This window comes from Oryzias melastigma, linkage group LG2 (assembly GCF_002922805.2).
Source record: "Oryzias melastigma strain HK-1 linkage group LG2, ASM292280v2, whole genome shotgun sequence".
In the NCBI taxonomy this organism is placed as follows: domain Eukaryota; kingdom Metazoa; phylum Chordata; class Actinopteri; order Beloniformes; family Adrianichthyidae; genus Oryzias; species Oryzias melastigma.
Genome location: NC_050513.1, coordinates 3,953,736 through 3,966,024, shown reverse-complemented (window position 1 = coordinate 3,966,024; position 12,289 = coordinate 3,953,736). Strand labels below are relative to the sequence as shown.

The window sequence follows — 12,289 nt, the reverse complement described above, 5'->3', positions numbered from 1 at the left end:
AGCATAATTATGAACAATAAAAAGGCAGGAATATTATTCCAGAATAAATCAACTTAAACCTGAAATAACTTTTAATATTTTACTCTCGGTAAAAATGTATTTTCTTAAAATTATACAAGTTAGAAATAAACGCATGATAACATCACGCCATTAGTAACAATACAATAAACTGATCTGGAGGGCCGGATCCGGCCCCCGGGCCTTGACTTTGACACATGTAATTTAGAGCACAGACCCTTTAAGGAAGCTTAGACAGCACAATGTATTGCCTGAACCTCAGCTATCTTTGGTTCCCTCTGCTTGTTTGCCTGCCACCTCTGTCCTTCTTTCTGATAATTACCTGACTCAGGTGTGCTAGCGGGTCAGAACCGATGATCTCCGGATCCGGTGCTGCCGGAATCACAGGGTGGTGGATCTGGAAGCATCCGCTGAGCCGCCCTCCTCGTTCTTGAATGTACTTAGAGGACAAAGTGACTTGTTTACAGATTCATTCATTGGTGCCGCACGCTGCATGTGGGGATGTGACTGTGAGAATGCCCACGCTCAACATCTGTGTGTTTGCCGTGAGAAATTCAGACGGCAGCATCCACGCCGCCGCCGAGCGCTCTCATCTGAAAACAGTGTGACTTCTGCATCTGCTGCTCAGTCTGCTGTTTGCTGCACTATGATAATGTGGAGCTCAGAAAAGTTACCACATTAAACTCTCATTAGTCGGATAAGACTTCTGCTCTTTTGGTGGGTTTCTTCTTCCCCCTAGTGGCGGTGGCTTGTTACTGCATCAGCATCTTCTGCCAAGGTTGTTACAGAGCAGTTTACAAAGGATGGAGAGCAAACACGGATCATTACAGGAGTTGGACTCTGTTCACGGGAACCATGAGAAAGGGAGAAAAGATGAAGACAAAACTCTTTAAAATCAATAGAAACTCAGTTATCCAGAAAACACTTGAAGGCTGTGAGAACATCAGTCACACAAAGAGTCTGGCTCCCTCTAGTGCTCAAACAAAGTAGTGATGCTCCACGGGTGTTGAGGAGAAACTCACAACTCTTTTTAAAATATTTATTCATTTAACTCAACTTTATATGATAGATCTCAAGGACATCTCTAAAAATTTGAAAGCAGTAAAATATTCGTTAGAATAGAGGTCTGCAACCTGCGGCTCCAGAGCCACGTCTGTCTCTTCTACTCCTCTATTGTGGCTCTCCGGTTAAAGAAAAATATAAAACTTTTAATTTAAAAAAGTTACTGTAAAGTCAAGTAAAATAATACCTTATCACTCTGTGAGCCTCCAAAGCACAGTAGCCATAGTGGTTCGATAATCGAGGATTAAACATTTTGACATATTTCCGTGTTTTAAGTGTGCCTCATGGTTTAAAAAATACAGTTATTTAGCTTTGTTTTAATTTTAGAAAGTTGTGAATTTCTGGCTAAGAAGCACCACAAACGCTTATTTATTTATTTAATTTTTAATTGCTCAAATTGCACTACCTGCCACTTGATTTACTTCATCGAGATGATCCTGTGTGACACAGGAAGTCTTATTTTGAAAGGAAATTTTGAGAATCTCTGTTAAAGATTTACATGATTTTCAATATGTTGCATTTTTTCTGGGTGTCATGGTCCCTGGGTAAAGTCTCACGTTCCCAGGAATGGGGGGGGGGGGGGTGCAGTATCATTATTTTTAAAATAAGCATGTTTTCAGGATCTTACTATGCTTTTATTTTCAATTTTGGTCCATAAACCACAATTTATGAAAAAAATACTCTAATTTATCATATATTGTCATATTTTGGCACATTTGTAATGAGAAATACTTTTTATTGGGTATATTATTTCTGGTAAAAACTACCTGCCAAAAGTGATGGTGTAACCTTTTAAAGGGGAAGTGTTCTTGGAATAACTTTTTACATCTCTGCAGGTTTGTGACGAAGGTAAAAAGACTGGATTGAGTCTGAAACCAAATACAAACGGTGAAAAGAAGGAGCCAAAGAAGAATCAAAATGACTCTGGCTAACTCCACTGTAAAAAGGGACAAAAAACAGTTAAATTCAGATTTTGATTCATCGTCTTGTATATAATCCAAGAATTTAGTGTTAAATGTGTAAACAGTTGAACGGTAACACTAGTCGAAGGAACACAGGAGCTAAAGCTTAATCAGCTCCAGACCATGACACTTCCTCCACCACAATGCACCTCTCATTTAACGTGTTATTTTCCCCCAAAAAGCTTTTTGCGAAATGCAAAAATAATGTTTGAATTTGTGGTCGATTGTGTTTTTTTTTCCCCTTGAATTCTCTCGTGGATCCAATATTTTTCAGTTTCTTTCCGAATAATTTTTTTTAAATACATTGATAAATCTTTTGATAAGAAGGTTTAATATTTTTTGGACTTTTTATGGAGAACACCCTAATATAGTGGTTTTCTGAAAACTGGAGAAATTGTTCTGTAACTTTTTAAACAAATAAATATAAATTATCTGAGATATTCTATGTGGTTAATTTAAAAAAAAAAGCTTCTATTTACAGGATTTCTGGATTTAGGAGTTTAGCAGGAACCAAACCTGATTGTGGAAAAAATATTTAATTAAATAAATGTACTCAAGATAAGCAAAATGTTCATTTAAACTGTAAACTTTTTGATGCAGTCAAAACAGTTTGATAATTTAGCTCTTTTACGCAGAGAAAATGTGCAAAAATATCGCGTTTTTAGCAGTTGCAGACGCTGATAACACAGAAAATGCAGCATATTTCACATGAAGACGTGTGCAGAATTCACTGCACCCCAAATGTTCCATCAATCACTTTATTTTATTTACATATCCTTCATGAAAAGTAAATAAAGTTGATGATTTAATAAACCAATTTATGTTAGAATGAAATACCTCAAACAGAGATTTGGTTCCTGTTTGGAGAATTGCTTAATTTGGTACCCAAACCACAAAGAATTCTTATAGTTGTTCTTTGCAGTAAGTTTTTGGTTCTGGAGAACCCACATGATTAAAATTGGATCCCTTTTTTAAATTGTTTCCTACAATCCTAAAAGTTAAAATTAAATTTATGACTCTTTAAGACCTTCATATCCAAAATTAAGACCGATTTCTCCACCTATTTCCCGTCCCTTCTGACAAAAGAAAAGACAAACCTTTGAATTTCAGAACCTCAATTTCTTAAACTAATAAAACCATGGAACTTCTGTATGTGTAAACAAATAAACATTATAGTGAAGACACAGTTTTAAGGCTCAGATATCAAAATTGAAGACTTCTTAAGAACTTTAGAGCCACAGTGAAAGAAATTTAAATAAATCTGCAAAATATAGAATAAAGTCATAAACGTTTAAGTAAAAAACTTAACATTTTACAAGAATAAAGTTGTAAAATCCTGAAACAAAGTTGTTATTTTACAAGAAGACTTCTTATTTTTATTTTAAAGTGATGGCAGAAGGCTTCAGTTTTATGCCGGCTCTAATACTTTTTGTAATTGTATGTGTATTTATTTTTCTAATCCTTTTAATTACATGTTGTGGCTGCTGTTAATTGCTGCTACTCATAATGTGCAAAACATACAGTCAAATTCACCTAAAAAGCCTAGAAGGAAACAGTCCTTCTTCATGTCCACTAGAGGGCGTTGTATGTCTGCTCAGCTCTTCTCTCTCGTCTTACTTCTTTCTGCCCATCATATTGTTCTCCTGAAAATGTCCTCCTGGTGTCTGCTCTTCTCAATCACGATATCTTATTCAAATGCGGCCCAGATCTAGAATTCTTCTCCAAATCAGTGAAAGACATCAGGACGGTGTGAATGTGTCTCCTCTGCTGCAAAAACTGAATTCTAATGTAGAGCTTTAATCCCCTTTGTTGCAGGTTCAGACAGACACAATGTCAAACTTCAGCTCTATTACTCCTAAACTCACTGCTGTTTGTATTTTCAGAACTTAGTGAAAAATCTGATGGAGCTTCAACGACACCCTATACTAACAGACCTTCTTTGTGGTTTGAGAAAATACTCTTTAAATGGACCAAAAGAATACATTTTGTCTGGCTTCCTAAGAGGAGAGAGACGGACGGACCTGCGATTCTCATGAGGTTTGTCAACCATAAACAAAAAGTAGCTTTATTGAGTCAGGGAAGAAATCTGAAGGGAACCGACGTCTCTAACCTCACTAAACAGAATGCTGACATCGCCAGAAGAGAGCACTATTTGAGAATAATGGTCAGATTCCAAAGTACCAGGATACAAGAATCCAAGATCTACGCTAAACTAAATGGAATAGAAGTTCACTGCATCCTCTCTTTTTACTTCACAGACAAACCATCAGAATTATACATAAAGCCGGTTATCTTGATCACACTAACAATTTATTTGATCAATCCAGAATTCTAAAACTGTATGACCTTGTTGATTTTTACACTGCACAATTTCTATAGAGAGCTAGTGGGAAAACATTACCGAACAATATCCAGAAACAGTTCTTAGAAAATGAAGGAGGAACAATTAATCTTCAAGGTCAGATTGATAAGAACCGCAAAGAAAAGTTTCTGTGTTTCTGTGTGTGGCACTAAACTCTTGAACAAGTTAAGTATTGAGCTCAAACAATGTTCAAGCATTTATACATTCAAGAAAATGTATAAAGAAACTCTAATTTCACAATATGAAGATAAGACGAGTTAAAAAGTCTAATGGTGTTTGAATAATTCCAAATGTGTGAGCTTCAATGTGATGAAATAATCAAAGTTTTAATTACAACAGATAAGTTTTAAAGTTTGTAATATACAGTAATAATTACTGAAAGGCTTTGATTACAGTCAATAAGGTTTTGATTTTCTTTACTTGATCTGATTTTTTAATGAAATTAATCAATAAACACTAAATGTTGCTACTTGAAAAAAAAAAATCTGCACTTGATCTGATCAGAATCGGATAACAAAATCTATGCAAAACTGTAAAGTGAAGAGACTAAGTGGTGATGGGATTATAGAAGTTCGCTTCTTCCTCCTTTTCAAGCAAATTAAACTCTACTTGACTTTAGCTAATAATTGCTGTATTGAATTGATGAAAAGTGACTTAACGGAGTCTTAGTTTATGTTGTTTTTTTAGGCAAGGCAAGTTTATTTGTGTAGCACATTTCATGTAGAGAGACAAAGTGCTTTACATTAAACATTAAACCAAGGTTCGGCAACCTCCAACGCTTAAAGAGCCATTCAGGTCCATTTCTAACCAACTACAACCCAGTAGGAACTATAAAGTCTGACTTCACCCTTTAGAGAAATAACACCCCAATTTGAATTTCCGTTACTATTATGGTTATTTATAGTCATAAATAAAACAAAAACAAGAGAAAATAGCATTTTTTCTAAATATGAAGTAGTTTATAACTTGACAGATTCAAAGACTTCCTTTCAAAATAAAATATTTCTTGTCCCATGCAGGACAATTTCAGTGGAGAAAATGTAATAGTAGGGAGTGTAAAGTCAGTAGTGATATTTAAAAAGAAAATCTTTATTATACTGTTTTTGATAAATCTCACCCAGAAATTCATACATTTAACTTGCTAAAATTGAATCAGAGCTCATTTTAAGAGAGCCTTTCCAGATTTTTCTGACCATTTGGTCGACTTAAAACCCTTCGGCTCTCTTTGGGGTCCAGATGACTCCAATCACATATTGATTTGTGATTCCTTCCATGACAAATGTGGACAAAGGGGGACAGGATTTTATGTCTGCCATGGACATTAGTGAATCTCAATAATCAAAGATTAAAAAAAGTTCAGTCTTGTGGGGTCTAGATGACCCCACTTTTAATGTGAACAAGCCAAGGAGAGCAGAAGGGTTACAATGCCTAAAAAGAAAAAAATAGAAAAATGATCTTTAATCCTGACTACGCTCACTGACCTGCAGTTGATTTACTATGGTACACAGTACTCAAAAATTGTCTGACTTATCTGACTGAAAATATGTCACTTTTTAAATTTAAAAACGTATTTTTCTTGAACCAGAGAGCCACAACAGGGAGGTAAAAGAGCCATTTGTGGCTCCAAAACCGCAGATCACTGGTTTATCCAATGCTTTCATCATTTCTGTAATGAGTTTATTTTTTTTCCTCTTTGGTTGAAATAAACCAGACTATTCATTCTTTCAATCAATCAATAAAAGATAAACTCATACAAGTGTTAGCACCCATGGTCTACAACATTTCCTCTTTATAGGTCTTCCATAAAAACCCACTTATTTAACTCTAAGACACAATACATAGAATCCCTCTCTTTTACTTTATCTTACCACATTTTAATGTATTCTCTTTTTTAAGTGTGTTTATTAAACAAAGTTACTTACTATAAATATTTATTTGTACATGTAATCTATTTTTATCCATTTTTGTCTTAATCATGTTTCTGGTAACACTGTAAATGCCGCAAACAGTCCCATCAAACATGATCAACCTCAGACTGAAATAATTGATCATTCTTGAGCGAAAATGTTTGTCAATTTTATGTTTGTACTTGAAAACTTAAAAACATTCAAATTTATTTGTAGAATTAATGCTTTGTTTTTAAATGGAACTGATCGAGCGATTTAGTGGTCTAATTTATTCATGTTCTCCTTAGAAACTTGAAAGCTTTAGGTTTGAGAGCCGGTCCCACTGGCGGCAAGTACAGGGATATGCAAAATGCCTGGAGAGTCCCACACAACACCATCAGTAAAGTTGTTCGGGAGGTTTGTGAGTCCATAGTCCAAGAATATGCTGAAGAGATGCTCTCTCCACCAGAGACCGAGGCTGAATGGCGCCAGATATCACAGGAATGGTATGACAGATGGAACTTTCCACATGTCATAGGCGCTAGAGATGGGAAGCATGTGGCATGCAAGGCTCCACAGAACACTGGATCGGACTACTTCAACTATAAAGGATTCTTCAGTGTCATACTACATCTGACTACAAGTTCCTCTGGATAGATGTTAGCTGCAAGGTGCACATATCTCCAATGAAAAGTGATTTCAAGGAGTGTCTCCAGAACAATGACATTGCAGGCTTCCCATGACTAGATCCACTGCCTGGAGACAGAAGATATACCACACTTTCTCGTGGGTGATGATGCTGTCAGCCTCAGGACATACTTGATGAAACCATACTCTAGCAGGGACTTAACCAGGAAACAGAATATATTTAACTACAGACTCTCCAGGGCCAGAAGGGTAGTTGAGAATGCTTTTGGAATCCTTGCAAATAGATTCCAAATCCTACTGACTACAATGGGTCATGAAGCTTATAAAGACTGTTATCCTCCTTAACAACCTCATGATAACCAGTTATCCAGTGTTGCAGAACAGACTGGTGGACATGGAGCGCCCAGATGGAGCCATGGTTCTTGGTGCATGGCGTGAAGGCAGGAATCTTTAAGACCTGACACAGTACCTGGACCCAGCAGAGATGTCAAAGTTGCCAAGAACCAGAGGAACCTTATCATGAAATGATGCAACTCCCCTGCTGGGAGGTGTCCTAAGGCAAGACAACATGCTCCCACAATAGTCATGTTCACTGATCATGTTAGTTAGGGAACCTGGACTGAAGATGCACAGCATAGATCATGATGGGATCTGGTTCTGGCCATATTGCTAGGACTGGGTGTACTGGGTGCTCTGTGGCTGGAAGTAATGCTGCTGCTGCTGGAAGTTCTGATTGAAATGCTGGGAAGATGGCTGGAGCTCTGGTCTACTCCAGGAAGTGGAGGGCTGTGGCTGGGAAGACTGTGCAGGCTGCTGGCGGCGGTGGCTGACAATGTCCAGAATGAGGTTCTTCATTTCAGCATAGTCCTCCTCGGGAACAGTGCGTAGAGTGTCTGACACAAATCTTATGAAAGCCTCACGTTCTGTGTGCACGGGCCTTTCCTCAAGAAGCTTCTCCAGGAGGGTTTGGTTGGCCTTCATTGTGGACCTCAGCAAAGCCATCCAAGTGTCCTCTTCCTCCAGGCACTGCTCCTCCCTCTTACGTTTGTCGTGCCGGTCGCTGTGACTGCCCTGTCTGGATGAGGTCTGGGTTGAAGGCATGGCTGCTGCTTCCAGCTCCTCCAGGACGTTGCTGCCGCTTGCCTCAAGTTTCTGGTCCGAATCAGGGGGTTTGGACACTGTAGCAGAGGCCTGTGAAGACTGGGACGGCTGGCGGGCCAGGGGCACCTGGGGATCACCCCCCTTTTTTGGTATGGAACCTGTAAGTTAAACATTATATTTAGTTTTTTGGAATTTCAACATACATTTAAAAGATATGAACATTGGAAAATGTAACATGGCAGAAATCAGATTAGATCAGTGCAGTAATTACTTTTGTAAAATGCCACATTCTTAAGGACCCAGTTCTCTCTCTCTGTGTGGATCTTGGTTGCCTGGTCACTTCTCTTCTTGATCAGCTTCACATGCCAGTCCTTTACACCCTTCCACCAGCACTCAAGGTGTCCCTCAGAGATCCCCAGCTCCGCCGCCTTCATCTCCCAGGCCGCCTTCTTCCGTTTGTAGCTGAAAGTATAAAAAGGTTACAAAGTTATATGACATATTGACAGCTTTGGACACACTTAAAATGCGTGCGGCCAATGTAGCAATGTGATCTTGGCTGCACGTATTACGTGTGGCCAATATGAATTTCCATCACTTTCTATGCTGGTCGCACGTAAATATGTGTGAATAACATCAGCCAAACGCTAAAATAAGCTGGCAGAAAGCCATTATAACTTTCAACTTTACTACACTTTGACTCCAAATAATATAAAGTAACGACTAATCGACTATTAAATTAGTCGTCGCCTATTTTAATAGTTGATTAGTTGACTAATTGTGGCAGCCATAGTGTTTACCCCTTCTTGCTCCTCATCCACAGGTAGGGATTGGCCTGCAGCCACTTGAGGATCTCCTCCTCCACCTTCTCCTCAATGCTCCAGTCTTTCTTGGGCTTGGCAGCAGCTGCACTCTTCTCCTTCCTCTTTCTTCCTCTGCCCTTGGCATTGCCACTGGAGGGGGAGGGGGGTGTGATCTCCTGCTCTTGTTGTTGCTCACCACCTGATATATAATGATTTGATCTAGTGACATGCTTCACAATAGGATTAGGATTAATACATTGTGATAAAAAACAAAGGTGTATAGAGAATAACTAAACGTACCCTTCTTTGACAATGATGTAAAAGAGTCAGGTCTCCTAGCAGCAGCAGTGGTGGTAGCGGTGGTACCATCACCATCTGGGACGACAGCAGCTAAAAAAATTTAAAAAAAGGAATCTATTTACTGACATGCTTTGGAATATTTTAATAATAAAAATGTGTGGCTAAAAAGACACTGAAATTAAATGGAAATGACTATTTTCTAATTTAATAAAATATTTGAATATGTATCAACCTTCAGCTTGTGGTGGAGGGGGAGGGGTGTGGATGTCTGGGGGATCAAGAACCTTGGCTTGCTCTTCAGGTGCCTGCAAGGGAGGATCAGGAGCCTCTTCAGGCTAGGTCCATGACTAAAACTCGTACCACATTACTTACAAAAAAAAAAGCTTCTCCCCTGTGTGAGTTCTGATGTGTCTTTTGATAAACGACTAAAACATGTAACCGCATTCTTTACAAGAAAAAGATTTCTGTCCTGTGTGAGTTCTTGTGTGGTTTTTAGACTAGATATATAACTAATAAGTTATTCACATTCCTCATAAGAGCTTCTCTGCTGTGTGAGTTATCATGTGTGTTTTTAAACTATATACACGACTAAAACTTTCACTGTATTCTTTACAAGAAAAAGGCCTGTCTCCTCTATGAGTTCTCATGTCTTTTAAGACCATCTCTATGACCAAAACTTGCACCACATTCTTCATAGGAGAAAAAAGGCTTCTCTCCTGTGAGTGACTTATGTGTGTTTTTAAACTGGATACTTGAGTAAAACTTGTACCACATTCTTTACAAGAAAAATGCTTCACTCTTTTGTGAATTCTAATGTGTCTTTTGAGACCAGACACACGACTAAAACTTTGATCACATTCTTTACAAGAAGAGGCTTCTCTCTGTATGAGTTCTCATGTCTTTTAAGACTATATCCATGACTAAAACTAGCACCACATTCTTTACAAGAAAGGGCTTTTCTCATGTGTCAGTTTTCATGTGTGATTTTAAACGAGACACTTGACAAAAACTTGTCCCATATTCTTTACAAGAATAGGTTTCTCCCCAGTGTAAATTCTCATGTGTCTTTCAAGACTAGATACATGGGTTAGACTTGTCCCACACTTTTTACAAGAAAATGGCTTCTCTCCTGTACAAGTTTTCATGTGAATTCTAAGATGAATCTTGTTGCCAAAACTTTTATCACATTATTGAGAGATATAAGGTCCTTTATCAGACTGAGCTCTCATGTGGAACACACAGGAACACACTGTGTACAACTCTAGTTCTTTTACCAGACTTAATGTTATTAAGTTTCTTCTGAGATAGTTTGCGTTTCTTTACCAACGTTGCCTTCTTCCTCTGATCTCTGCTCTGTGGGACTGTCTCTATAGTTGATGTTGGTTGTTCAAATTGGCTTCCTTTGTCTTCCCGACTGTCGGTTATAATAAAGTTTTGCTGATTGCTCAGATCTGCTTCACTGTGCCCACTTACTTTATAAGTAGGAGTCTCCATTAAGGTTTCAATCTCCCTCTTCAGATCAAGCTGCTCTTCATCCTGACTGATGCAGAGTTCCTTATGCTCTTCTTTAATCTGTTGATATTCTGGATTGTCCTGCTCCTCTTTAATCTGCGAAGGTTCTGGATCTTCCTGCTCCACTGTGGAGTTTCTCTGCTGATCACCGAGATTTTCCTTTCCACTCACATAATGCTGGGGGAGGACTAAAGGAACACAAACACAAGGAGGAGACTTTTTATACAGTTAACATTACCAACAATACTCTGTATTGTTAGTTTTAATGAAAAACTTATTATATCAGTCAAAAGTCCAACAGTTAAAAGTAATAATAATAAAACAAAAACCTGGTTTTTGTCATAGAAATTTAAAGACCCACTCCAATCCTATTTTCCTTGATTGTAAAAGCATTCCCTGTGATCAAGTCAAAGACTGTTGTCGTTTTCTAGGACATAGTTTCTGCATATCAGAAGTAGTTAATCAAAAATTCACCTATTAGGGACTTTCTGAAAATGCTAAAGCTACATATATTATTCTAAAGTTGCAGAAAAAGCACAAAAAATTGCTAAATATCTTGAAAATAAAAAAAAAGCAAAAAAATGTATTAAAGATTGGAACTAAGAATTAAATCCCCCAAAAAAACATTGTAGATGCCAAACTAGCCAAAAAAGCAAGCACATTACTAAAATACTACCTTAATTCAGAATTAGCCCTAAAAACCTCAGTAGAAACTAAATTAGCTAAAAAGAAAAATAAATGAACACAATGCTAAAATACTAGTTAAGGTGAGAATTAACCATAAAAGCCTGAATAGATGCAAAATATACCAAAGAAAAAAAAGCTAGCATGTTGCTAAAATTACAGCTCAACTTAAAATCAGCCAAAAAAGCTAGCATGCTACTAAAATACTTGCTTAATTCAGAATTAGCCAAAAACTCAGAAGATGCTAATTAGCCAAAAACCTAAAATGTTGCTAAAATATTATCTTAACTCAAAATTACCCGGAATTAGCCAAAATGAAAAAAACCTCAGTAGATAATAAATTAGTCGAAAAAAGATAACACGTTGGGCTGCACGGTGGCGCAGTGGTTATTGCTCTCGCCTCACAGCGAGAAGGTCCCAGTTCGACTCCCGGCTGGGGGATTTGGGGCCTTTCTGTGTGGAGTTTGCATGTTCTCCCCGTGCATGCGTGGGTTTTCACCGGGGACTCCAGCTTCCTCCCACTGTCCAAAAACATGCTTCATAGGTTAATTGGTGACTCTAAATTGCCCCTAGGTGTGAATGGGTGTGTGATTGAGGCCCTGCGACAGACTGGTGACCTGTCCAGGGTGAACACCGCCTTCGCCCTTCAGTAGCCTGGATAGGCTCCGGCACCCCCGCGACCCCGAAAGGGACGAAGCGGTCAAGAAGATGGATGGATGAAGATAACACGTTGCTAGAATATCAGCTTAACTCAAAATTAGCCCAAAAAACCCCAGTAGTTACAAAATTAGCCATACCACCTTACCACGCTACTAAAATATTAGCTTAAGTCAGAATACACACCCCAGTAGATTCAAAATTAGCCAATAAAGCTAGCAACATTTCTGAAACTTTATCTCAACTCAAAATTTGCCCAAAAAACCTCAGTAGAAGCCAAAAATGTTGACATGTTGC

At 38.1% G+C, this 12,289-nt stretch overlaps 1 protein-coding gene across 1 annotated transcript in view; it reads right to left on the bottom strand.

Moving 5' to 3' along the window:
* Positions 1 to 5,472: 5,472 nt before the first annotated feature.
* LOC112160145 overlaps positions 5,473 to 12,289 on the bottom strand; it is an 8,388-nt gene continuing 1,571 nt past the window's right edge. The window contains exons 2-7 of the mRNA XM_024294530.1: positions 10,613 to 10,839; positions 9,372 to 9,444; positions 9,140 to 9,229; positions 8,837 to 9,038; positions 8,311 to 8,501; positions 5,473 to 8,197 (exon numbers count right to left, since the gene is read on the bottom strand). Coding sequence (XP_024150298.1) covers positions 7,608 to 8,197; positions 8,311 to 8,501; positions 8,837 to 9,038; positions 9,140 to 9,229; positions 9,372 to 9,444; positions 10,613 to 10,839 — 1,373 coding nt within the window. The 3' untranslated portion in view covers positions 5,473 to 7,607. The remainder of the gene's footprint in view (positions 8,198 to 8,310; positions 8,502 to 8,836; positions 9,039 to 9,139; positions 9,230 to 9,371; positions 9,445 to 10,612; positions 10,840 to 12,289) is intronic.